General features: G+C 42.3%; 4 protein-coding genes across 11 annotated transcripts in view; 2 read left to right on the forward strand and 2 right to left on the reverse strand.

Annotated features, from left to right (window-relative positions):
* Positions 1–7,035: 7,035 nt before the first annotated feature.
* Positions 7,036–13,590, reverse strand: LOC105010515 (clathrin heavy chain linker domain-containing protein 1). Of its 2 annotated transcripts, none has more exons than XM_010869832.4 (11): positions 13,137–13,590; positions 12,816–12,919; positions 12,596–12,735; positions 12,285–12,486; positions 12,063–12,178; positions 11,807–11,906; positions 11,440–11,546; positions 11,106–11,286; positions 10,701–10,903; positions 10,426–10,605; positions 7,036–10,327 (listed from the first exon to the last, which is right to left on the reverse strand). In XM_010869832.4, the coding sequence occupies exons 1-11, from the start codon at positions 13,317–13,319 to the stop codon at positions 10,167–10,169; spliced, it is 1,677 nt and encodes a 558-aa protein (XP_010868134.2). In that variant the 5' UTR covers positions 13,320–13,590; the 3' UTR covers positions 7,036–10,166. The 2 variants fall into 2 exon arrangements, with proteins under 2 accessions (XP_010868134.2, XP_010868133.2); XM_010869831.4 differs by having other exon boundaries at positions 12,816–13,003.
* An 87-nt stretch (positions 13,591–13,677) lies between these two features.
* Positions 13,678–15,928, forward strand: rps27a (ribosomal protein S27a). The gene is made up of 6 exons (XM_010869833.3): positions 13,678–13,746; positions 13,855–13,919; positions 14,380–14,434; positions 14,539–14,624; positions 15,312–15,443; positions 15,740–15,928. Exons 2-6 carry the CDS (start codon positions 13,872–13,874, stop codon positions 15,887–15,889), a joined length of 471 nt encoding a protein of 156 aa, XP_010868135.1. The 5' UTR covers positions 13,678–13,746; positions 13,855–13,871; the 3' UTR covers positions 15,890–15,928.
* Positions 15,929–17,225: 1,297 nt separating this feature from the next.
* zgc:64201 (prolyl-tRNA synthetase associated domain-containing protein 1) lies at positions 17,226–19,485 on the forward strand. 2 transcript variants are annotated; one of them, XM_010869834.4, is made up of 2 exons: positions 17,226–17,482; positions 18,718–19,485. In XM_010869834.4, exons 1-2 carry the CDS (start codon positions 17,399–17,401, stop codon positions 19,144–19,146), a joined length of 513 nt encoding a protein of 170 aa, XP_010868136.2. In that variant the 5' UTR covers positions 17,226–17,398; the 3' UTR covers positions 19,147–19,485. The 2 variants fall into 2 exon arrangements, with proteins under 2 accessions (XP_010868136.2, XP_019903240.2); XM_020047681.2 differs by lacking the exon at positions 17,226–17,482 and adding an exon at positions 18,050–18,148.
* Positions 19,486–20,560: 1,075 nt separating this feature from the next.
* Positions 20,561–27,948, reverse strand: part of LOC105010518 (girdin) — a 58,830-nt gene continuing 51,442 nt past the window's right edge. For 3 of the 6 annotated variants that reach the window (XM_010869839.3, XM_010869836.3, XM_010869835.3), the window contains 5 exons: positions 27,679–27,891; positions 26,607–26,669; positions 25,442–25,528; positions 24,841–25,106; positions 22,028–24,680 (listed from right to left, as the gene is read on the reverse strand). In XM_010869839.3, the coding sequence (XP_010868141.2) occupies positions 23,736–24,680; positions 24,841–25,106; positions 25,442–25,528; positions 26,607–26,669; positions 27,679–27,891 (1,574 nt within the window). In that variant the 3' untranslated portion in view covers positions 22,028–23,735. The other 3 variants (XM_034292751.1, XM_010869842.3, XM_034292750.1) reach the window with 2 other exon arrangements.

Here is a 27,948-nt window from a genome sequence, read left to right on the forward strand (position 1 = left end):
GCTGCATTTTCTGTTAACTTCAATTAGACATGAAATTGACAAGTAAATTGTCATTGTGTCAATGGATTTAGGAATAAAAATACTATTTCCTTATTTTTTGTTTTCCATGTTGAATCAAACCAATTACACTGAATTATTTGGTTGACATTACCTGAAAAAATTTATTTATACAGTCTGTTTTTACCAAGACATTACAACTACAGTTGGAGTTCCTCTGAAGAGAACAGATTTAGAATTTAATTGAATTACGTAACTATGCCTCAAGACTGGGCAAACAAACACAATTACATATGTCAGACTAAAAATGTTGAATATAACTCCGCCTAATGAAATAAAACCCTACCAAAGTGGTAATGTGCAATCACAGTAGGTCAGGCTGAAGAGGGGCATTGCCCCGGCATTAGGGGCTAATCCTCAGAGCAGGTGTGAGAGAGAGGGGTGCCAGCACCACACGCCTGGCTAGACTTGAGGCTTTGTTTTAAATGGTGAAGACATGTGGCACCTCCTTCAATCCAACATATTCTGGCATAGGCAGGACTAGGGTGGCAAACTTCCAATTAAAATGGCCGATACATTTACAGCTAAAAGGGCTGTTAAATCCATGGCTGTATTCCGGTTATGTTAATATGAACAATGTCCCTAGAACAAGATGTGATCTCATGCAAATGATTTACCATGTCATAGGTCAGATACAATCATAAATCACAGATTGTCTAGTAGGACATACATGATGTTGTTCACATTGGCTTTACCGGCAGTGATACCAAGGTCCTGGTGGTGGTGTGTTGCCTGGTTAGCACTTAGCATGTTGGATGTATGTTGGCAGGTTCCAACTACTTCTATCTGGTGTGACTCCATCGCCTTTGAATATCTTTGTTGCAGTATTTTTACCTCGCTGTTATTAAATATGGCCTGGAATGGCTTTAGAGGTGAAATCATCAGTCACCAGCAGACGCACAGACAGCTTAGTCATACCTCCAGGATATACAGAGATAGTAATCAGAGAGCCTGCACATGATGATTACAGAAATAAAACAGAGAAAGGAAATTAGATATCATTTAAACAATTCAGAGTGAGCATATACAATACATTAGGAACACAACGAGATATAACAGCATATTAGACATTTTGTATGTTGTATAGTATCAATATAAAATACAGCATTTGGGTAGATAAAAGGTCACTGTGCGGCACTTTTACTATTGTTTTGGTGCATTCTAGTACCGGATGATATAGTCATTTTAATAATCTGGCTCTGCTCCAGGTGGATTGGTATAGTAACACCACTGTGTTTTATTGATGAGTCAGATGAAGGTGGCCTGACCATTTTAGCATGGCTTCACTTCAGGATGGAGGACAAGAAGGATTTGCCACATTGTTTGGCTCCTTGGTTCAGAACTCGGATTAACTCCACCTGTTCTACTCTCACAATAACTCTGATGACAGTCACAGCGGTGTTGCATCAGAACTTCCAGGACTGTTCCTCTATCGTAGCTGTTTCAATGGCCTCTGTGTTTGTTTTGTCTTATTGACAATTAAAATACTGAATTTCAAGTTTGTCAAAATCTTGTAAATAATTAAAAGAACACAATAAACAAAGTATTATTTGAAGAACATTGAACATTTTCAGTTATGAATTTGACCCAGTTGTTGCATTTGATGTTAGGCTGTTTTCTTAGTCTGTTCTCAGCAATGAGACTGAATATGTTTGTGTCTGTAAGAGCTAATGAGAGATCAACAAAGAAGGATGGATACTGTTGTTTTTCCTCTAGAAGTGTAAAGTAAATACTGAGTGCATGAGACAGGAAGCAACAGAATGTTCATTAAAAAGGAAGTGATGGCTGATTATAATCAGTGTCTTTGTGCATACATGTTTGTCTGTGTGTGTGTGAACAAGGGACTGATGGTCAGTGGTGAATGCTTTAAATTCCCTCGTCAATATACAATACTTTTCTTGGCCCACACGTCTCTCCAAACAAAATGCAGAATAACCATAACGCCATAATTCCTTGAACTCTGACTGCTGCAGTGAGACGGCTGCTGGCCAAGAAGAATGTGTAATAGGATGAAACAGTCTGCCAACCATCTGAGTCACACGATGAAACAGTCTGCCAACCATCTGAGTCATAGGATGAAACAGTCTGCCAACCATCTGAGTCCCCACCAGGCCAACCCAGCACAGACCAGAGAATACATAGCACCTTTGAGAATTATTGGCATCCTAGATGAATATGAATTAAAAGGGCCGTAAAAAAAATTATCATTGTTGTTTTTCGGCTTTATCTTACACTCAAGAATAATGTGAATATGCCTCGAAGAGGACGCATGTGTATTTAAAACAAATCTCGAAGGATCAAAGTTGGAGAATTGCAATAGTTGATTACATCTTTGGGTCAACAAGTCTCCAAAACTATAATTAGAAGTCATGTTCATGCCAACAGATGCTATATGGAAAGTTTGGCAGAGGAAAACCACTGCTGTCTTTTTGCTGAATGTCAGTTTGGAACCAGGAACTTTGTTTGGAACCAGGTTCTATGGTCTATTGAGACTAAAATTGAACAGTTCTGCATCAAAAACCAGAGGAGAGTTTGGCATAAAAAGACCTAAGACCTAATCTGTGATGTTGTGGGGCTGTTTTACTCCCAAATGCGAGATTTTGGCCAAAACATGTCTGCTTTTGCCAGGAGGCAAAAACTGGGTCGTTGTTGGATCTTCCAGCAGGATAAGGACTTTCAAATCCACCTAAACTGGTTCACTGACCACAGGATTAAACTTTTGCAATTGCCATCACAGTCCACTGACCTAAATTCCACATGGGGAGAGCTGAGGTTGAGAATCCACAAGTGAGAATTTAGGACTCTGAAGGATCTGGAGCATTTCTGTATTCGAGGAATTCGAATACACCTCATTCTCCCACCTCATCAAACATTTTTGGAGAAGACTAAGAGAGTCATCGTGGCAAGGGAAGGAGCTCAAAGTAACTAATGCAAATAATGGTGTCTATATTATCAAAATCTATATTATTTCTTGATCACAGATTTTTTTCTTTTAAGAAAATCATGAATTTAAAGGTCAGCTCAGGCTGATTAACGACAATGACATATATCCCACAAAAGTGAGTACACCTCTCACATTTTTCTAAATATTTGATTATATCTTTTCATGTGACAACACTGAAGAAATGACACTTTGCTACAATGTAAAGTAGTGAGTGTACAGCTTGTATAACAGTGAATGTAAATGTTCTGTCCCCTCAAAATAACTCAACACACAGCCATTAATGTCTATACCGCTGGCAACAAAAGTGAGTACACCCCTAAGTGAAAATTTACAAATTGGGCCCAAATATTTTGTGTGGCCACCATTGTTTTCCAGCACTGCCATAACCCTCTTGGGCACAGAGTTCACCAGAGCTTCACAGGTTGCCACTGGAGTCCTCTTCCACTCCTCCATGATGACATCATGGAGCTGGTGGATGTTAGAGACCTTGCGCTCCTCCACCTTCCGTTTGTGGATGCCCTCCCAATGCTTAATAGCGTTTAGGTCTGGAGACATACTTAGTCAGTCCATCACCTTTACCCTCAGCTTCTTTAGCAAGGCAGTGGTCTTCTTGGAGGTGTGTTTGGGGTCGTTACCATGTTGGAATACTGCCCTGCGGCCAGTCTCCAAAGGGAGGGGATCATGCTCTGCTTCAGTATGTCACAGTACATGTTGGCATTCATGGTTCCCTCAATGAACTGAGCACCCATGCAGCCCCAGACCATGACACTCCCACCACCATGCTTGACTGTAGGCAAGACACACTTGTCTTTGTACTCCTCACCTGGTTGCCGCCACACACGCTTGACACCCTCTGAACCAAATACGTTTATCTTGGTCTCATCAGACCACAGGACATGGTTCCAGTAATCCATGTCCTTAGTCTGCTTGTCTTCAGCAAACTGTTTGCGGCCTTTCTTGTGTATAATCTTTAGAAGAGGCTTCCTTCTGGGAAGACAGCCATGCAGACCAATTTGATGCGGTGTGCGGCTTATGGTCTGACACTGACAGGCTGACCCCCCACCCCTTCAACCTCTGCAGCAATGCTGGCAGCACTCATATGTCTATTTCCCAAAGACAACCTCTGGATATGACGCTGAGCACGTGCACTCAGCTTCTTTGGTCAACCCAAGCGTGCCGCACAAGCCCTGAAAAGTGAAGCCAAAACGTCTCGATCGCCCCCTGGTGAGTGGTCCCAGTATAGGTCATAAATCCCGCCCTCCCCATGTTATTCAATGGGACGCGAGACCAACTAAACAATTAAATTACCCTTCAAATATATTTTTTCCGAAGCTGGTTTCTGTCATTTACTGTAGTTTGTATCACCCTAATGTAAATTCAAGAGTTTGTTTTTAAAATAAGTTTGTTTTTAGTTAGTTATTTAATGCTCTAAAAACGGTGGTGTGACGTCGTGATTCACAGCTGTGATTGACAGCTATCTGAGCCGAGGAGCCACTGAATCTTCGGAGGACTGAGGAGATTGGAACTTTACATTTAATCTCTAAATTTCTATAATTTCACACGGACATAATGGGTTGTTCTGCAGTACATTGTGCTAACCGATCTGGCATTTCCAATCGATCTTTGAATTTTTTTCGGTAAGTTAAATTTATAAGCTATTTAATTAGTAAATAAATGTAATGGGCTAGCTAACGTTAGCTAAAAGACAACAAGCCTCGTTAATAGCCATGTTAATAGCTAGCAGGTGATCGTTAGCTAGAAGTTACCAATTATTTTTGTATTATGCCTATTCTAAATTAAGGTTAAACATGATGTAAGTTAGGCTATAACATATCGTCTAGGTTTAACAAGCAAAGGTTGTACTGTACTTGGACTTGCGATTGATTACGGTATGCGCATTCTGCAAGGGAGAGTGAGGGCGGGGCACAGGGGTGGGGCCGTTGATTTCGCGGCTTTAGGGCTTTACTTCCTTCTCGCTACTGCGCATAACTACTGCGCAGAACTGGTCCCAAGATCGCTATCTGCGCAGACGCAAGTCCAAGATGTCAGCGCCGTATCAGGACACTGGTGGCTTCATTTTTCACCAATGGAAAAGAGCGAAAGGGCGTCGTCCATTATATATACAGTCTATGGGTCGACCATGACGAGGCCTGTTCTGAGTGGAACCTGTCCTGTTAAACCGCTGTATGGTCTTGGCCACCCTGCTGCAGCTCAGTTTGAGGGTCTTGGTAATCTTCTTATAGCCTAGGCCATATTTATTTAGAGCAACAATTCTTTTTTTCAGATCCTCAGAGAGTTCTTTGCCATGCGGTGCCATGTTGAACTTCCAGTGACCAGTATGAGGGAGTGTGCGAGCGATAACACCAAATCTAACACACCTGCTCCCCATTCACACCTGAGACCTTGCAACACTAACGAGTCACATGACACCGGGGAGGGAAAATGGCTAATTGGGCCCAATTTGGACATTTTCACTTAGGGGTGTACTCACTTTTGTTGCCAGCAATTTAGACATAAATGGCTGTGTGTCGAGTTATTTTGAGGGGAAAGCAAATTTACACTGTTATACACTCACTACATTTTACATTGTAGCAAAGTGTAATTTCTTCATTGTTGTCACATGAAAAGATATACTCAAATATTTGCAAAAATGTGAGGGGTGTACTCACTTCTGTGAGATACTGTATATGACACATAAAACTGAGCTCAGGTGTATCCTGTTTTCGCTGATTATCCTTGAGATCCTTAACCATCCTTCCAAGATGTGATTTTGTCCAACTCAGCAGCACTTAAGTAGGGAAATTCAATCAAACCTTTATGGTAGAGTGGCCAGATGGATGCGACTGCTCAGTAAATGGCACGACAGCCCGCATGGAGTTTGCCAATAGGCACCTAAAGGACTTTCAGACCAAGAGAAACAAGATTCTCTGGGCAGATGAAACCAACTCTTTGGCCTAAATGAGTCATGTCTTGAAGAAACCAGGCACGGCTCACCACCTGGCCAATATCATCGCCACAGCGGCATAGGTAGGCCAGTCAGTATCAGGGGAAAGATGACCGGGAGCTAAGTGCAGACAAGTCGTTGTTCCAACAGGACAACAACCCTAAGCACACAGCCATGTCAACTAGCCAAGCCAGTGCCCGGACACAATGCAAAATCACTGGAGAGACCCGATAATGGCTGTGCTGCGACAGTCCCCATCAAACCTGACAGAGCTTGTGAGTATCTGCAGAGAAGAACGCAAGAAATTCCCTAAATACAGGTGTGCCAAGCTTGTACCGTCATTCCCTAGACGACTCAAGGCTGTTTTCACTGCCAAGGGTGCTTTCAGAAAGTACTGATCAAAAGGGCATGAAAACGTATGCAAATGTGAAAAGTTCTAAAAACCTATTTTTACTTTGTCATTAAGGGGTATTGTGTGTAGATTGATGAGTAAAATAATCTATTTTCAATTGATTGATTTTATCAATTTTAGAAGAACGTTGTAATGTAACACAATGTGTAAAAAGTTAAGGCTTAATATTTCGAATGCACTGTAAATACGCCCCAAAAAAACAGAAGTTCCCCCCAGGGTGGAACCTCCAACTACTGTATAATGTTACTATGCATCCATATACTGTCCTAAAAGCATCCTGTTCTTGTTTTTTTACAGGAGAAGGCCACCGGAATTTACAGCACCATTAAGTGAAAGAGGAAACACTTATGTAACATTCCTGAAAAAACACAACAAGCGCCTCTCCTCTGGGACTCAAAACAAAGAATACTGCAAAGTATAATTACGATCATAAATGAGTTTTCCCTACTTAATTGCATTTATTATGACTTATTAAAAGCAGTTTCTCCAGTTCAGTGTTAATTTTGTAGAAATGGCAAAAGCCTTTGCAAATTTTTTTCATGATTTGTCTTTGAAGCCTACGGGCATTTTAATTCCATAACACAGGCTGGATTGGATGCCATTCCCTTGAGATTAAACCCACAATGTAATTACAAAGTAGATCGTGTTTTGGTTTTTATGACAAACACCCAGCCTTATTTTTCTGACAGAGAACGGTCATGTTTCAGGTGTTAAACGCACAATAAGATCCAAGAACTTTGCTGAACTGTAAATGTAACATTCTGAACAACATTTAAAGAGAGTCTCATCACTGGTGCCGCAGAATTTGACATTCGTTATTGATCCTGACACAAAGGTTTATCTTGTTTTATTTGAGACAAGTATTTCTGACCCTAATCTATTTGCTGTGTTGCACATACACCAACCCTGCAGAGTAGATATTTGGTCCCAATTTACTGAAGACAGCTGCACAACAAAGCAGTCCCTCTGCCCCATCTGTCATACTGGAAATCAATGAAGAATTTTCCATTCCTGCTGCAAACCTAATGTGGCACTGCTTTAATCCATGGAAATATCAACAAACTGGACAAGGCACTACAACAGAGCTAAATATACACAGTCAACCCAGGAAGCAACAATAGGAAGTGCGAAGCACTGTGTAATCCAGAGATTAATCTTCCCACGTACAAATGTGCAACACGGTCATGTCACAGTTAAGAAATAATAGGCTTGACGCAGCTATTTTTCCCGACCATATTCTTTTTAAAACCGTAACCTCATTCCACTAGCAATACCATTAAAGAAGAATCAAACTATTTCAAAAAGGCATAAAAGTAAGTCACACCGCTGCTTACACTGTCTGGACAAAAGAATGTGAGAAATGAGGAACGCCTGCCCTCATTCACTACTGCACTGAGCTCTATCTTGACCAGAGGCTGTGTGCTACACATGGCTGTCTATTCACATAAACAGCCCAGGCTGGGGAGATGGCCCATATCTGTGCCACACTCTAGTAGACAAGAAACACGCTGGAGCTGGAATATACAGATGTAAAAGCCTGACAGGTTCTGACAGGCTGGCTGGTGCAGGGAACAATTTCTTTAAAGGCCCAGTCCAGTCAAATGTACATGATCTTCCTCTCTTTTATAATATTTCCATAATATGAAGGCAAAATAACACCACTCAACTGTTAAAATGAGATGAATGTCCCTGGTTAAAGAGCTGTTCCACTGAAATGCTTGGAATGTCATGTTTGATTCAAACTGGAATCCTTAACTGCTCTGTGTCTGCTGTGTACTTCCCTAACTAAAGATCAAATCCAATGATAAGTGTCCCTAACACTTTGTTATCCAAGTCTGTTCTGGCTATTACACAACCCATCAGTTTCCAGGAACAATCAGAATGGTTACATTGTTTTTGCAATCTAGAAATCGACTTCGGATAGTAAAATCCAGGCTGCTTGCACAGATACATCTAAAGTCAGTGGGCAAGTCTAAATCAACATAATAATCTATTTATAATATGCAATTAGAAAGGTTTGAGTTCCATGTAAAAAAAAATCTGAGCATAGTTGACAAATGCAATATACGGCATTGGACAACCATAAGAGGGTCTACAGAGATGGGTGGGAGGGGTTTAAAGAAGCTCAGGGGTGGGATCAAATCTACATCTGTATTTGCCTATTGACAAACAAACACACTTAAGCACTGTATATACATTACATTACATTATGAATGATGTCCCCTATGACCCGTTTGCCTGTCCCTTCCTCTTCTGACTGCGCTGGTTTTATGCTTGTGTATCTTGTCATGTTATACAACACCCCATGACACAGAAAACCCCGGCTGAGGTAGGCAACAGGGCAGGACACTAGGCACGGGTGAGGAAGCAGAGCTCTAGGGTGACTTGGGCGCAGCGTCAGCGGTGGGGCCATCTGCAGGCCAGGCCAGATCCAGCTCTTCTTACTGCAGGGGATCAATAACAGCAGCAGGGGTGGAGCCATGCGGCTCTGATTCAGCATTATCACCAGCATTTCCTGCCTTTCAGTCTCCCTCTCTTTGTTCCTCTCTTTCTTGATCTGTATTTTTCTCTCCGCTCGTTACTCTCACTAAATAGGGATGCCATATCTGAATCTTTCTCTCCATCTTAATTTACTTATTGCCAGCCCCCTCTTTTTTCTCCCTGAACCTCGGCGGCAGAATGTCTCCATTGGATACCAGCCACCCCCGCAGTCTGCGGTCTGACACGGTCTTAGCGTCTTTGTTGTAACATTATAATTATTGATGTTTAAAAGGCTAACAGCACGGATTGTTAAGGTCAAACTGCTCTGGTGCCTGGAGAGTGACCAGCATAAATTATATTGATAATCACAACACTTTTTTCTTTTAGCAAATACTAATCAAAGTCTGTATGAGAGGCGTTTTCAATACCACAATGGATCCTCTCTGGGTATGAATAAGTATGAAATTCAAGGACATCTACCACACAAGTCCATTTATAACCCATTAGCGGATGAAACAGACACACCCAGCGATGCGCCAACAGACATGAGCAGAATTGATTTACTGTGGGGATCGTAAGCACAGTCAGCCCAGTGTATCTTGGTGTTTCTTAGGCGGTGGCCTGGGAAACTGAAGGCTGTGTTTATTGATGGGTGTTGTTTGTGCTGTGCGGAAGCTTAATTCGTTCTAACATGGCTGGGTGACTGAGCCTGGTCATGCCCTGGGACAATGGGCCCACTCTGTCAGAGGTAGGCCACTGTGCTGCCAGTCTATCTGCTATTGTGACCATGTATTTATGGTGACATAATAACACACCTCTCAGGGAGCAGCCATCAGGTCTTATCTCTGTGGGAAAGATGACTAATATGAGCATCAGTGGATTTCTGGAGCCAGGAAATTACCAAAGAGAAATTCAATAGTCTGCAGAGCTTGTCAATAATTATTTGGGATGTCAGAGTCCCCTTTGATCTAAATCTAAACACGTAGCAACAATTTTGTAATATAAGGCTTGAACTGTTTGAAATGATAAGTCGTCTTTAAAGTACATTATATTGAAGATTACCTGACAAACCTACTATTAGTTGATGTGTGGCGCTGTTCAAGATATATTTAACAACATATAAGTGCTTATAATAGAGAACTTGACACAACGACAGCAATCAAAGTAAAATTTTCTGTCTGTGATCAATGAGCAGCATGATGCAGTGTGTTATGACTGGGCCGGTCTGGGTGGGAGGCCTGTATTGGACTGATGGTAAGGATCTGTCCCATGGGCGCCCTCTTGTGACTGTATCTTCACATGAACATGTGCTACACCAGCTGGCATCTCTATATGCTTGGGGACAGGCTTGCCCCTGTCTTAGAAAGCAGGATGGAGCAGATTTCCTGGGCTAGCAAAGGTTTCTTCCTCTGCCCACAGCGACCCGCTACCTCAACCCAGTTCTCCGCAGAACATCCAGCATCATCCAGGATCACCTTCTCCAAAGCACCTGAAAAACAGCAACGCAGGTAAGCTCGGCTGTGTACTTCCCGAGCAAGCACAGCTAATGCGTGTGTCCGTGCTTATTTAAGGGTGTCGACTACTTACCCTGTCCACTTGAATGTATATTCTCCACCATCTGCAGGGCCAGGTCTTCCAGGTCAGAGTTCAGCAGAGCATGACAGGCAAAGCCCACAGAAAGCAGTGCATTCTGTCCCTGATACTGCTGAGTCAATGCCTGGAGCAGGGCCAGACTGGGACTGGCCCTCAGCACAAACAGACAGTCGTCTGCACACAAACACAGAAACACATCCGAGTCCCCTGAACTGTATGCTACACAGGATGTGTGGGAATTATACCTGTAAATGAGAATGTTTCCCTACCTGCAGTAAAGCCTTTGTTCTGATAGATGCACTCAACGGCACTGCTGGTCATGCCTCTTTTGCACAAGCACAGTGCGACTTTCCTGAGCACACCGCAGGCCTTGTAGATGATATGGGCAAGGGCAAGACACGTGTCGGACGTCGGCAGCTTTACGCCGCCACGCTCACTGATCACATCCCCCAGAGCCTCGCTGTACGTTAGCCTGAGATGGTTATGGAGAAACACCAAGCTTCGAACTCTAACACTTTAACGTCCATATATATATATATTACTAATACTGTTTTCCTCTGGATTATGCAATAGCCATGGCCAGCTGTATCACTGCACACACCAAAGAGACTCATAATAATCTTATTTCACAATCACATTTTTACATGACAATCATATTTTAATGAAATGCTGACCTCTTCTGGGTTACCCAGTACGTGACCAGCTCTAAACAGTTGTACTGCACGGCACACCGGACAGCCTCCACCGACAGCATCTCCCCAGGCAGCTGTTTCCCAGCATGCACTGAAATCATGAGGGCCTGGAAGAAGAGGAGTAGAGGGGGTAGCTCCCCCTGGCCTGGACACACTGTTACCGCTAGAGTGTGGAGACAGGCATCACAGATTTTAAGTACAAGTGTAATGTCTGTCTAATAGGATGCCATCACTTTATGGTTCAGACTTCACAACGCTATGAGTGTACAGGGACCACTACAAACTATGACCACTGTGTAAAATAGATGATGTCCACCTCTGAACCTTTCCATTGTCTCCATATTTCTCAATACTCCATGCGGGGATTTGGCAGCATGGAAAGCTGCTGCCTCATATTCACCTCCCTCAAATAGGTCAATGAATCTGCAGGGAGAAAAAAACAGAATGCAAAAAAGAATGATCTGTACATACGCATTCAGTCTGAGTATAGGACTAGAATGATCAGTACATACGCATTCAGTCTGAGTATAGGACTAGAATGATCTGTACATACGCATTCAGTCTGAGTATAGGACTAGAATGATCTGTACATACGCATTCAGTCTGAGTATAGGACTAGAATGATCTGTACATACGCATTCAGTCTGAGTATAGCACTAGAAATCACAAAATAACAGAAGTACCTTTCAACGTAATCCACCAAGAGCTCAGATTCATTGACTTTGCTGGGATCATCTTCTTCAAACACAGCTGCACTTATGCCAGGAAAATCAGTGTCACTCACTAGAACGAAAAATCAATCATGGAAATAATTGTAAAAGATATATGAAAAGCTCTCATATATTTTAGGTTAAAGGCCAATGTTATCATGATGATCATAATGAAAGCACTATACTAACAGCAATAACATACACCATGTGCTTAAGAAGTGTAAAATACCTTTGAGATGAAATATACTTTTCAATTTTGAAGTGAGGAAGTCAAGCAGGGGGACTTTGCATCTTGTCTGTTCCCAGGAAATGAGGGAGTCATTCAAAAACGTCATCTGTTTGTATCTAGAAAACCAGTGGAACAGATGACTTAAGCAACAGCAATATAGGCCTCTTCACTGGTTTTCTATTATAAGTTGTGCCAGTGAACCTTGAGCAAAGTAAGACCCACCGCAGTTGGAGTCTCTCATTCTCTACTGCCAGCTCATCCCTCTGGTCCATGGCAAAACACATTTTGTTGTCCAAATCAGCCTTGACAGAAACAGACACATACTGGCTCTTCCTCTTAATCTGCAGGCTAGCTCGTTTCCGCTCAAGGTATTCTAAATGCTTCGCCAGAGCTGCTGGGTTCATTGACTCATCAAATGTCAGACCTGAAGAAAATATTTAAGCACAGATAATAAATTATATACTACCATCATACATTATAATAAACTATTTGTACAAAAACAGGAACATAAGATCAGTAGGGGAGGACCATGCCTGGAATTTGCCCAACAGGCCATCGTGTCTTGCAGTCAGAGGTCTCCTGATGCAATGATGATCTCTTGTCTCTTCTCGAATCCTGTAGTCTCTTGAGCTCAGCTTGCAACGCTGCAGTGTCTCTCTGAATTATGGCAATCCTGAAAAGAGAGATATTGTTAGGGCTTTACTTTGGGGCTGCATTGTGTCTATGTTGAAAGATTGAAGTTGACTCTCTTGCCTTTCCTGAAGCTGGACAGCTCTTCTTTGACAGTACATAAGCGAGGTGGGCTGGGCCAACATTGCCTTTAGCTTCCCATGCACCAGCTTGGCATCACGGTCAGTCTTTTTTATGGCACAAATGAAATCATCATACTCTTTTTTGATGGCAGTGAGGAGTGTTTTGTATGCAGTTGAATACTCAATTACCTGGAAAAATCAAACAAGCAAGAGATATGTACATACAAGGCTACAACCCTCTGCTATCTGATAAGGTTCTATGTGTAGGAGGATGAATATGTGCCTTATTGTTCAAAGAAGATATGGTGCTGTATTTTCATACCTTATCAAATGCAGAGCTGTAAATGATGTAACGTTGCTCATCAGGCCCCTCAACTGGACACATCAGACGTTCCTTCTCACGTTGAATGTATTCACCAAGAGATTCTAAGAAAGCTCTGTCTCTGGCAGATTTGATTGGTGTCATTTTTTCAGATTCTGTGATAACGTTTTCAGCTCCAAACATGCTTTTGTTTGGTTTTCACTTTCCTTGCATAGAACATAATTTCAATCATCCAATCCAGACATGTTGTAGAGACGTGACCACAACAAGTTAGCTAAAACAGGAAGGTTGCTATGGACATTTTAAGACAGCCTATGCAGGGAATGCACAGTCCCAAGATCGTCAACTCCCCTATTATTGTATGCCAACACTTTGCCTCAATGCTCTGTATTACCGGATATCTAAAAACTATAAAAAATAATTAAATATATTTTGGAAGAAAACAGAACAATAAATACATGATACAATGATTGGTGTAAATTATTTCAACGGAGGGGTATTTTGAGCAGGCATGTATTTGACCACTACTCCCTGCAGACTAGCCCAGAAAACCCCGTCGCACGCTAGGAAAGCCCTCTTCTCATGATCCGCCATTAGCAGGGGTACTGTGGTAAGATCGTGCTCTCTGTTATACGCAATTATTCACCTTAATAATGACGTTATATATTATATTTTGGCAGATATAATCATAAATAAAACTCAGACTTTTTTTGTGCAGGTGGATTGAACGCCAAGATGCAGATTTTCGTCAAAACCCTTACGGGGAAGACTATAACCCTCGAGGTGTGTTCTTGTGATGCTGTCTGTGTTCCCTACCGCAAGTAGCGGCGCATGGGTTTAGAAAGCAAGTTCGGTAACTAATAAAAAAACTCAACACGTTGCAGTGGTGCTGGGTATTATTACCCTAAGCACTAGTGTATGTTTATTAACAGGCGCGGGAAGCGTTATTTAGCTGTTAGTAACTGATTGCTTTCCGTCTGGTCTTTTCTGGCCTGCTAATTATGCTAAGTGGTTATACCTATGCATCTTGATGGCATGGACCCATGTCATGTACACGTGTAAATGAACTGGTCCGTTGGGCTAGCTATATTATCCATCTAATTTTAATAACGTATTATTTCTTTACATTTAGCTGTTATGCAGTTCATCAACTGCTTGTATATGTTGTCTTAACTGTTATCTTCATCTTGCTAGTCAAATTGCTAGCGCTAATGTTTTACTGACCGGTTTAATTTATTTGCAGGTTGAGCCTTCAGATACCATTGAAAATGTCAAGGCTAAGATCCAAGACAAAGAAGGTAAACAATAGCCGTGTATTTGTCAGGCTTTGAGTAATAGAATTACATTGACATTAAGTGCCTTCCAGAAAAGCTGAACTCAACATGGCCATTTCTTCCTCCAGGTATTCCTCCTGATCAGCAGAGGTTGATCTTCGCCGGTAAACAGCTGGAGGATGGACGCACACTGTCTGACTACAACATTCAGAAAGTGAGTTAAAACACTGTTGGAATACAGTTGGTTAATTTGACTGTTGTTAACAATCTTATTTAGAGAAGATGGATTGTGACCAGTGTTCACATGGCAGTGTGGGCTGTCCTGTACATGGAACTGGGAAGTGTTTCTTGTCTATGGGTAGATTTCCCCCCAGGTGTCTTTACTGATTGTCCTGTACGGTCTACTAGATGGTAGCATCTAGCATATACTACCATCTAGTAACATCTTCCTGAATAAGATGTTCTGACTCAAATAGTTTTGGCTCTAATGCTAGTAAGTTTTCCTAACTCACCAGGAGTGGGCAATATAGTCATAATATTATTTGGGCTAAACGCTCTTATACATCTACAGCTAGTTTGAAAGCATGACTGATTGTGAAACTTAATCCCATTGATTTTCACAAATTGTACATTTAAAAAAAAAAAAAAAGACCCTTAAGGAAAACTTTTCCCACTCCTGCATTAGCCATTTACTGAGCAGTGTCCCCGTTATGTCTGCATGGTCCTTTTTTCAAAATTGAATGTTGTGCTTTAGCAGCCGTGAACCATTGCTACTCAAAGGGAACACTGATGAACTTCGCATAAAAGTGAAACATTTATTCAAGTGCTCGGAGTACATTTTAATACAGCCTAAACAATTTAATTTGCCATGCTCAAGTTTTATTTTTCTCCATCCCTATAGGAGTCCACTCTGCACTTAGTGCTGAGACTGCGTGGGGGTGCCAAGAAGAGGAAGAAGAAGTCCTACACCACTCCCAAGAAGAACAAGCACAAGAGGAAGAAGGTCAAGCTTGCAGTGCTGAAGTACTATAAGGTAGATCGCACCTTTACCCATTTATCACTGACTTAATTGAATGGATTTAGTAGATTAGAATTGTCTGTTAATGTTTCTAAGCAGAGTTAAATTTGGGATGTCCCACCAGAACTTGTCTAAAAACAATGCTCAATATTGGCTGGTGATTTAAATTAATATTCAGACTTGTCTATGCTATCAAGAATTCCTCATCAATGAGGCCTGTCAGAGCTTAAAATAGTTGCAGAATATTTGCTGTGTCCCACTTATTAGTGTTTTTTATTTATGTACTTATGGCCTCCATGGTGTCTCCTCAGGTTGATGAAAATGGCAAGATCCACCGTCTGCGTCGCGAGTGCCCAGCTGATGAGTGTGGTGCTGGTGTGTTCATGGCCAGCCACTTTGATAGGCACTATTGTGGCAAGTGCTGCCTCACTTACTGCTTCAACAAACCTGAGGACAAGTAAACAAATGGACTGGAGTAAATAAAATGTTTTCACCACCAATCACTGACTTGATTCTTTAAACAGACACTGAATGAAATCGGTAATGAAACCAATCTGTTTGCAGAGGGTTATTTGTTATTGGGCCCCAAACTGGGAAAACTGGGTTTTTAGACATTTTGCCTTTAATTGAATGTTAAATAGTGTTCACTGTGCTTGTTGATGTTTTGGTCCTAAAAGTTAAAGCAATTAGTATTAGTGGGAATAACATGCTATAAAAGTTTGATAGCTCTTAAGTGTTACTGTTTGATTTTATAACTTTTATTAGCTCAGGTGTAATGCTGGTTAATTTTTGTTGGAGAAATTTTTGACACATTTCCCGATGCTTATTTAGTAAAATGAACAGAAGTATTTCATTTTCTGCATTGATCCCCATATCAGCGGTAAAGTATACTAGTGTTTTGTAGTGATGGGAAGTTCGACTCCTTTTACTAAACTGGGTCTTTTCGAATCGTTCCGTAATAAGAACGAATCTCTCGACTAGTTTCATTCATTTGGGTCAGCCTCCCCCACCAACCCTCAAACCATCGTCTAAAAGTCGGGATACACTTGTTATAAAGCTGGGACTAGGAAGCAACCGTAGTCCCACTGTTATTGCTATCTAAGAGTAAATGCTACACCATATCATTGTTTACAGCCATCAACAAACCATGTTCATTGTGTGTTATTAGAAGATACAAAAAAAAGTTGTGACTGCAGGCCAGGGGGCGTTAATTATTGTACAAAACTGTCACGATGTTGGATAGGACACAAGCGCAGGGAGAACGGAGGACATTTAATAAATGAAACAACGGCCAGGAACGTGACAAAAACATGATCGCAGCTGAATAACAGCATACTGTCATATTTATTTTAGCTGACGTTTCTTACTTTGGAACATTTAGAATCATCGACATGCATCATGGTTCATCGTTCCTTTCGATGAACGAGATTCGAAGATCCTACTTAGAATCTCGAGATGAACCATGCATCACAATTAACCAAAAAGATTCGTTCAAAAAGAACGAACAGTTCGCGAACGACCCATCACTAGTATTCTGAGGATGCTTTCTGCCTTGGGACATGGAAAAATCACTGTAATTTAAGGAAATAAAATTCTAAAGAATGTAAAGTAATCCGTTAAATATTGACACTAAGCCTATATCATGCAGCATGACAATGACCCCATATACACACCCAAGTCTTCATCATGGCAAAAAAATTGACCTAAAACCAATTGATGTGGCAGGAACTATAATGAACAAGTCCATGCTAACTACCCCACGGTCATACCGATGTAACAGACTGACGTAAAGCAAGCGTTTTGTTGCAGCGGTAGAGACGTTGCGTAAAAACCGTTTTGGGCATTCGGGAATTTTTAAGTTCCGGCAGTTGAATGTGATACTCGTGTTGTTGGTTTAGACGGAACTGTATGGATGTGGAAGTGTTGAGATTTGTTTAATAAAACGTGTATAGTTCTCAAAAATAATTAAAATGGCAATACACGAGTTACGATGTGAGTTGGAAAAGTATTTGGAAAGTCTGAATATTCAGACTGTCTGCGTGGACCATCCACCGGTAAGTCGCTTAACTGTACATTTATTAGCTAGCATTCCGTGTGACTGCGAGTTGTGACCAGTATTTCCTACAACACAATACTACAGTGGTGTAATGTACTGGATTAAGTAGTTAATGCATAATTCCACATAGATTACCGTTTGAAAAAGATTGTATACGTGTTTTCTGTGTTACATGCTTAGCACCACTAAGTGTCGCACGATGACCGTGTACCTATATACCAGATGTTGTTAAGGCTGGCACACATTCACTTTATCTATAGTCAATCTTTGAACTAGTTTGTGCTTATTCGATGTGTAGAATGTTTCAGGTAGGACAGAAAATGTAACTGTGATTGCGCATGACGGAACTCTATACAACTTTATAAATGTTGTTTTAGCTATATTGTTTGTTAGATTTCTGCAGATTACTCTAAAGACCCCTCACCTACGGTTGAAATGAATAGCATAGTAGATGCCACCTGAGAATATTATTCAATCTGTACAGAACTTCCATTTTTTATGCAGGTTAATCTAAACATGGCGAGCAGGTGATATCACAGTTAAAACAGGGAACTGCTAGCCGACCGGATGCATATAGTTAATGCACCATGTCGTCATTTCCACTGTCAACTGTGAGTGGGAGGAGTGTGGGGCTGTACCGATATTAGGTCGAGACTCTCATCAGGTGAATCTCAATACACTACCTTCCCAAATATAGAATATAATACCGACACGGTGGACCATATTAGGAGAGTTGACTATTTACCTAATTAAGGAAACGATAGGATTGTAGGACGAATAAAGTTGCTTCATAATATGCGTTTTATAGTACAGCTCGTATAAGGCTATGACCACCTTTTCTAGATTCCCGCTTCACAGCTGATTCGCACCAATATTTGGTGACACGTTGCAGGACAAGCAATAGCATGGTGATCCATCGTGAATTATTAGCCATTTGAAAAATCCAATGTTTTAAGAAATGTCAACCTACCGATTGTTGCCCATTGAAGCGAACCATAGATCAGTGCAGGTGATATGCCCCTAAAATTACCTGAGGCACACTACCTCATTTCGATTCTGGTTGTGAATGAAGGTGATGTCAAATGTAATTCCAAACCAAAATTATTCACGCCAACATTTTATGTGTTTAACATTTACACCCTTCAAGGGAGCATAGGAGGGCTGTTAATAAATGTGTGTACATAAACTGAATGTATACATTTGACAACTGCAATTATTTTTTGCCTCTCATAGGTATTCACTGTGGAAGAGATGATGCCGCACCTACAAGGTCTCAGTGGGGCAGTCACAAAGAACCTCTTCCTGAAAGACAAGAAAAAAAAGGGCCTGTGGCTAGTGTCTGTCCGCCATGACCGTGTGGTCAACCTCAACGACCTGGCTAAGAAACTAGGTTTGGGCAGTGGCAACCTACGCTTTGCTGAAGAGGCAGCCATGGTGGATAAGCTGAAGGTGAGCCAAGGCTGTGCTACAGCCCTGGCACTCTTCTGTGACAAAGACAATATGGTAAATGTGGTCCTTGACAGCGACCTGGTTAATGGAGGCCATGAGCTCGTTTACTTCCATCCAATGACAAATGCAGCCACGATGGGACTGAAGCCAGACGATCTAATTAAATTTTTAAAGGAGACAGGACATGAACCAGTTCTTCAGTGTTTTGACTAATAAATGTTAAGATCTTATCAGATGGGGATTTTGGTTAAGTACAATTATTTATTCACCTTTGTTGCCTTGGCTTACCAAGAAAGTTGCATTAACAATGTGCTAACTGTAAGATGTCCATGGATGAGATATTGTTTATGATGTGCATGATTGAAAGATAATATCATTGTTTGCATACCATTTTTTATGAGATCTAGTAATTCTTATACTATTTTGACACACGGAGTTCTGATGTGTATTAAATTATAGATCTGATGATAGATTAAATCTGCAGTGTATTAAATCTGATGATAGAACATTGATTCTCCATGGAGGTGGTTCATAAAACTTGGTGTAGACTTTTTCCGACTGTGTGTGTATAATGCAAACACACACACACTGAACAAAAACAATTTTACTGAATCATTGATTATCATAAAGGAGAAATGTCCACTGAAAGTGATGTATAATTTGAGCAAAATAAGCTTTGTGCACAGGGACATTTTCAGGGATAATTTAATATTTCATGAGACATAGCACCAAGATGTTACATGTTGTTTCGTTTATATTTGTTCAGTGTATAAAGAAATGTCAGACAAATCATTTGTTAGAGAATGAATAGATGACACTTTAGTCACATTCCTGTATGAGAAAAGACTGGGAACAGTCGGCAGTGAAGGTGAAATGACCCACAGGAGACTGGAATTTTAATCACATCAAATGGATTTATGTAAAAGTGGAAAAGGAAGTGAACACCAGGTCATAATCACACATCTGACGGTGGGCACATACAGTATCTCACATTTTTGTAAATATGAGTATATCTGTTTGTGACAATACTGAATAAATTACACTTTGGTACAATATAAAGTAGTGATTGTAAAGCTTTTATAACAGTAAATTTGGTGTCCCCTCAAAATAACACACAACCATTACTGTCTCAACCTCTGGCAACAAAAGTGAATACACCCCTAAGTGAAAATGTCCAAATTGGGCCCAAAGTGTCAATATTTCGTGTGGATATGATGCTGATCACATGACGCTGATCACGTGCACTCAACTTCTTTGGTCGACCAAGGCGAGGCCTGTTCTGAGTGGAACCTGTCCTGTAAAACCGCTGTATGGTCTTGGCCACCTTGCTGCAGCTCAGTTTCAGGGTCTTGGCAATCTTCTTATAGCCTAGGCCATCTTTATCTAGAGCAACAATTATTTTTTTTCAGATCCTCAGAGTTCTTTGCCATGAGGTGCCATGTTGAATTTCCAGTGACCAGTATGAGGGAGTGTGAGAGCGATGACACCAAATTTAACAGACCTGCTCCCCATTCACACCTGAGACCTTGTAACACTAACAAGTCACATGACACCAGGGAGGGACAATGGCTAATTCGGCCCAATTTGGACATTTTCACTTAGGGGTGTACTCACTTTTGTTGCCAGCAGTTTAGACATTAATGGATGTGTGTTGTGTTATTTTGAGGGAACAGCAAATTTACACTGTTACACAAGCTTCAAAATGTAGCAAATTGTCATTTCTTCTGTTTTGTCACATGTAAAGATATACTTAAATATTTACAAAAATGTGATGGGTGTGCTCACTTGTGAGATACTGTACACAAACAGGTTGTGTTCAGTTCAAACAACCATCTTGACTGGATTGTCTCTCAATCACGCAGTTGACATGGCTTCCCACCATATTCATTTTGGCATTTCAGAGGAAAACAACTTAAAACATTGTCCATTCTGATTTGGAGGGAACAGTGTTGATTGATTGATCCATGCAGACTGAGGTCATCCTTATTCCTCTGTGTCACAACATGCAATTTTTTCTGTGCAGTTTGCTGGACATAGAAATCAGCTGTTCCACAGTAGAAAGATGTTTCATTTGCTTGTTCATTTACAAAGAGGATCATTATAATCAATTTGCAGATGGTGAAAGTCCAGTTGATACAAAGTCACACAGAGGACATTCAGTCCCCAGAGTCTAGTTTAAGCTCAACCATTTGCCTTCGCATGAACATCGGCACCAAGATTAGGTGTAGAGTGCAAGTTAGCAGTCTGCAACTTTATAGCAGTGCAATTAGCCAGAAAGTCAGTTATAGAAAAAGTTCTGTTTCCTTGATTCAAGGAAAAAAGGGAAGTTTACTTTTCTCTAATGAAGCATCTTTGATTTAAAAGAAAAGATGAAAACATTTATTTTATATTACAATCTTTTCTTACTGAAGACCATCTCAGTAGACCAACATTTAAAGGCTTCAGAGTCAGACAGACAGCTTGAAGGTCACTTTTCTCTCTGGCAGAAAGAACAGTGAAGAGGAAAAGAGGACAGAAAAGAGGTTAGAGGCAAATGACATCAGAGAAGATGAACACAGATACACTGGAAAACTGTCTATTATACATGCATTAACAGAGGGAGGGGTTTTAGCTGGGCGCCACCAAAGCATGCATTACTGCAGATTACCTTACAAAACACACAACATCATCATATAGAGCCACTGGTACTTGTTCCTGAATTCCGACAAAGAAAAGCCCGTCATTGACACACAACACTGCAGAGCAGGGAGGTTCTGCTGTTATTAGGGGTAGGGCAAAAAATATTATAATATGGGAAACTGTGTACCGCTTGACGCCATGCACACCAGGGGCCATTCATGTACCCTTTACTGGGGGGCACCAGCCAGGCCTGGGGGACACCAGCGGAGGAGAAGCAAGCACGTGCAGGGTGGGACATCTGTTACACCACTGTGGGTTACCATGGAGACCCCCCATCTCCCTGTTGGGCTCGGAGAGCAGCACTCACCACTTGAGCTCAATTAACGGTAGCCGATGAGTAATGTTTAGGAGCTTTCTGGCTCCCCAGTTCTGCTTTTTGACTTTCTGCGCTCTTGTAACACTTCCACATCTGTAGAACAAAGGCATGTCATATTACATCTGCAGTTATAGGCTGCAGTTAATGGTTTATACGCAAGATAAATACAATAACACAATTTCAAATGTTAAATACAGAACAAAGCAGAAATAAATAAACTAACAACATCACTACTACTGGTGCATAAAGTAGTGCTTTCTGTATATAACTTAAATGGGTCATAATATATCAGCCGCTATACATCTAAACATTGGCAGAAATGTGTTACTGACAAAATCAACATTTTTTCTATGGGTGTGAGCATTCTTAGAAGACTACCCAGATCCAACACCATAATGACCCACAGGGAAAATGCCACAAAATAATCTGCCTATTGTATTTGTATCATTTTTAAATTCACCACCACAAACATTGGCAAAACACTTTCTCAGACTCCTAACTTTAATAATTCTATAATTCTGTGGATGACGTTTCTTTTTTATTAAACCCAAGTCACCCAAATATTAAATAACAATCACCACATTGAGTGATTTGTTCAGAAAAATAGAACAAAGAATCATGTCATATGCACAAAACAAAAACACCAACAATGAAAAAGATAAAACCATTTTGATCACAGCAATCAAAATGAGAGGTTCAAAACAAACCAAGACAGAATAAAGCCATGCAGTTCAGTGAATATGCATTGATATTGATACAGTAGAGTTAGACTGGAAATGCAATGTGAAACTTCTCTGGAGGACAATATTCTTTCACAACAAATGCCACCCAAATCAGAGGGTTAACTAGATCTTTCAATCCAGAAATAGTAGTAGACGAGAAACTAGTTTCTGTTAAAATTTTAGCTGGGTCCTCCCTCTGTAGGGACAGATTACATAAATGACTCCATAAATAGTGCTTATTGGCAGTGTGTTCGTCTGACAGCCTATCATGGGACATGTTCTACAAGCCTAATTTCTATGATTTTAAACAGCGCTGCATTAACTAGAAATGTTCTTGAAGTTGTCATTTAAATGAACCCTATACACAGCTAGTAGTGAATCTAGCTTTGCAGAGTATTTATGTTTAGAAAATAAATAGCAAATTTTGACATGGAGATTTTCCATGCAAATGACATTATTATTTCAGAAAATGTCCATGATGTATCTGCATTAGATAGACATTTCCAGTGGCTGCAGTTTTTGCCTAGAATCTCTAATTGAATGGAGCCGGGAGTTTGTTTTAAATGAAACATTGTCCGGTGTAGCTCCATTGGTAGAGCATGGTCCTTGCAACATTACGATTGTGGGTTTGATTAACTCAAGGGGCCAGTATAAAATTATGAATGTATGCACTCACTACTAAGTCGCTCTGGATAAGAGCATGTCTTAAATTACTTAAAAAGTTCTTGAAATCTCATGTGTAGCAATTTTAAAATATTTTACAACAGCAATTTTTATGTCCCCATGAGCAGATGTGTACCACTATATTGTGTGAGCCAAACAAAGCCTTGATTAACGATACAATGTGAATGGACCTTTAAAGTAAAGACATTCAGAGAACCCATCTTCCACAGGACAGAAGGAAACACCAAACCATGGTTGAGGAAGTGATATACAAAATCAGCCATGAAAAAACACGAAAGCTCAAAAGAAAATATAGCATGATAGTGCTTTGAAAACACATGCAGAGGGTTAAATATTTCTCCCCAAACGTTACTGGTCGTTATGCTGGTCCCAGATCAGTTGCTGACCAGGGAGCCCTATATTCAGACACACCCATATTCATACCACAATGACTGTTGGTCCTCTGGGCTAAGGGTTGGGGATTGGCCAGCATCAATCACATGATTGGGGTCAACGACCTCCTGGTCAGAGGGGCAGGACTTCTGTCCGTTTGGTTGGATCTGAGCGGTTTGGACAGGATTGGGCCGGGGGGGTGTCTTGCCTGGGGGACCGCTGATGTTACTGACCAGGGAAGTGTTGAGGGACAGGAATGTGTGGCTCTTGCCGCCAGTGAAAGCTGGCTCACTGAAGATGGAGTCCATGAATACTGACTCGACTGTAAAGGAGGAGCCAAAGAAAGACTCCAGGCTGGAACGGTCAGTTTCCTTACTACTGTGGGACTGCTGACCGCCTGTGCAGGGCATGCTGACTGACTTGGGCAGAGACGGGGGCACAGGAGCTGGTGGGGGGAACTCGTGGGCTGGGTGCTGGGAGGGGTTTTTGGACGGGGGGTACTCACTGGGCGTGGTGGAGGAGTGAGCCGAGGCCTTTGAGGAGGGCGAGGGGTCTACAGACACGGGCTGGCGGGCGTCTTTGGACAGCAGGTCATGGATGCTGGTCCGACGCGTAAAGCCCTCGGCCGTGGAGATGACGCTGCTGGCCCGGGGCAGACCGGAGGAGGAGGCCATGTCGAGGCGCTCAGACACGGACATGGCTTTACTCTGGGAGGAGAGGCTGACCCGGGGCGGGGCCGTGCCCTTCACACGGGTACTCTCCGCCTTCCGTAGGCTGGGGCGACCTGGTTGACCACTCCTGGGGGGCCGGCCGTCAGAGTTCATCGGCGTCGTCGCCTTTCCGCTGGCTGAGCGCAGAATGCCACGTCCCTTAGTGCCAGTGGTGGAGCCGCGCTCAGCCGGGTCTCTCAGCACATGCTCAGCACCTCCAGAGAGGCGGGGAGATTCAACGGTCAGATTCTCTTGACTGCCAGACTGGAGACAGAGAAGAGACATGGAAGTTACCACACCGCGACATTACCTGGCCTTTATGGGAGCTTTGACAGATGACTTTCGACTTGAATAAAACAGTACTGCTAACCAAATAGGCCAAAGCAGTCAAGCAATCTAGTGATTCTGTGTTCCAGGCTGTCACCTCGGCAGGGTCGATGCTCTCCTCCAGGAACTGCTGCAGAGAGACCACCTCGCTGGCACTGCCCGTGGAACTGGCCGTCTTCTTTCTGGCCAGGTTGGCTGGGGTGTCCAGGGATCTCCGCAGCAGCATGGGACTCTGGTGAGAAGAGCGGGTCAGGGGCAGCTGGACAGGGCTGCTCCCGCTCGACCACACTTCCTGGTCCACACCGAGGCTGAACTCCCCACTGCTCTCACTGTGGGGCCTGCTGAGGTGGCCGTTCAACGTGCCTGACAAAGAAAAGAAACACTAGTATAAGGGAGTTTATCTGGTGCGACTGTGTTTTGAACAATGGCTCCAGGCTGAAGATATAATCCAGAGTTACTTACGAACCTGCTTTTTTGTGACCCTGAAAATCTATTAAAATGCTTGAGCCATACCTCAGAGGGAGATAAAACCCCTCTGAGGACAATTCAAATATACTACAAATCAAGGGTTCTAGGTTCTCTCTACATATCTTCTTAATCTAATGTGTGTGTGAGTCAATAAAGACTGTGCTGAAGGAGGTATTGTATGCAGGTGTGAAGAGACAGAGGGGGTGTTCTGGTTAGCGGAGTGACTGTACCTTTGGCCTCGAGCGGCGAGGAGTGGGAGTTATTATTGCTATTACTACTGATGGTCTTGATGCTATGGAGACTGGAGGGTCTGGAGGCTGGACAGGGATAAGAGGACACAGTATGAGAGAACACATCAGACGGGGCCACAGATGGTCCATGCAGGCAGGGGGGGTGGCACAGTGCCATGCTCTGCCAACAACATGCCCAGTCACACAAAAGGATCAGGGGGGGGGGGGGGGGGCACACAATCTTGAAGGAGGAATCATTTCCCAGGTAGGAGCATTTGGAAAACCTGATCGGAGGAAAAGAGAGAGGCTTTGTGATTGAAGTAGAGGGGGACCCAGGCCAGAAGATTGTACCAGGACAGGTGTGCTGCATGTAAATGGGTGTTGATGCAAACTCCTGCACTGTGGCTGCGGTTACTAGCTTTAAGTTGTTTCCAGTTGGGTGTGTGTGGTGCCGCAGCAGTACCGGTGATGTGAGCAGGTGTCTGGGTGGTAACCATTGACAGCGGTAGGGGGTCTGGAGGATAATCATAGATGTATACAGGTGTGTCACTTACAACAGATGCTACAGGGGACTCTGCACATACTGGATGGGTTGAGAGCAGAGGGCCACAGAGCCTGAGCACTGCTAAAGACCTGCAGGCCTGGCACGGTCAACACAGAGCTGACTGAGTTAACCCGTAATCCAGACCATTAACCTGTAATCCACACCACACCGGGCTACACAGGCTAAGGCCGTCTACTGAGCTAACAGACGTTCTGTCCTGGAAATACTGAATTGTACATTAGCCGTTATATTACCTAACAACCAGAATGTAAATAGACACTTTCCATCCTCAGAATGTACATGATACTGGGAGGACATTTTAGCTAGCCAAGACTGAACAGCAAATTAATGGACACAAACGGTAATATACATATTTGTGTGCGAGTTGGAAAATTGTACAGCCTGATACCAGCTAATGAAGCTTTGCCAGTCAGGCAGATAACCTCTGTAATGGTAGCATATTGTAGTGTAGAAATATGGGCTAAGTTTATACCTAATGTTATTAGACATCATACAGCAGCGTACTTCCGCCACTACTTTGGCCATTTCATATTGAATCTAAGTTTCTGTGGTTAAATAATTTTTATGGGACTCCGACCTAAAGGTCAACCGTTTTCTTACCTTGACCTCTCATCCCAACGAGGTCTTCTGATGACGCTGGGACGTCTTCACAGGAAGCGTTGTCTGGTGGAAAGACAGACGTTCCAATAAGAGTTCTGACTGGAGGGATGACGACTGCAGGATCAGGGCCTGCAGACCTGCCAACCTTGACATTTCAATGAGTTGGCAACCCAGCCTTGGAGCCCAAGACCACGCATGCATAACACCCACACACTTAAAATGATGGCCAAACTCATGAAAACAATCGGGTCACTTTAGTATTTAATATACATGCTATATCTTGGTGAAACAAGGTAAAGCCCCAACATTCCATATCCTGGAAGCCTGTGTTTATGATCTTAAAATGTGTGTCAGAAACTGTAAAAACTCTTGCAAAACAGACAAGAGTTGTAGGTCCAAAGAAATAAAGACCTGCTGTCATATCAGACAGTAAATCTCAATGGTTGTACAGCTGTCTCAAATCAAAGTTCAGAGCCTTTGCGTTGCCTTGAATTCACCATTTTGACAGACATTAACATAAACATGAGCATTTCTTCTTTCATCTCTGTATAATTTTTTGCAGCAAAAAAAAAAGAAAAACTGAAAGGTTTCTGAATTAGAAGCTTGACAAGGTTTTTGTTGTCCGGTTTTGTGCCTCCTCAGACTCATGTAGTGGGAGGGAAATCTGTCAGCTATACTTAGGCTTGTCTCAGGGTAAGTAGTTAGTGGTCTATTGATGTCCCAGATGTGGCCGGGCTATGCTTGTGTGTGAGGTAATTTTCTGACACACACACACACACACACTTGTACAGCTACCCTCATGGGGACCAGAAAATAGAAATTGCATGCTCCCTTGCCCTAGTCTTAACCCTAAACCTAACCTTAACCTCAATAAAGTAACATTTATGCCTAAACCTTACCTATATGTAATGCCTAACCTTAACCAACAACACCTGGACCTTTTCCCCCCACCCCCCAGGAGTACCTCAGCCCTAGGACCCCCCATCAGGACTAGTTGTAGTCGTGTCTACATTCTGCCTTCCGACAGCTCTACAGGAAACAGGGCACCCCCGGAGTGATTGACAGTCACTACCTTTGACCTTCAGGCTCCTCTTGGCCCTGTTCCCAGATGGCAGGGTGAGGGTGCTGTAGTTGATAGCGTTGGTGGAAAAGGCCATGGAGCGCAGTTCCTTCAGGTGCCGGTTACTGCTGCCACCGTTGGCTTCCTCTGGCCCATCCAGATTATCTGTGCTCCCAGCCCACTGGCCACCCGACAGAGCCATGGTCTGAAGTAGGTCGTTCATAGCTGGTTTGGAGATTAAAATGAATTAGCCTCCTCACCATATTTGATCAGCTGACTTAC

The sequence above is a fragment of the Esox lucius genome, chromosome 6 (assembly GCF_011004845.1).
Source record: "Esox lucius isolate fEsoLuc1 chromosome 6, fEsoLuc1.pri, whole genome shotgun sequence".
Taxonomy (NCBI): domain Eukaryota; kingdom Metazoa; phylum Chordata; class Actinopteri; order Esociformes; family Esocidae; genus Esox; species Esox lucius.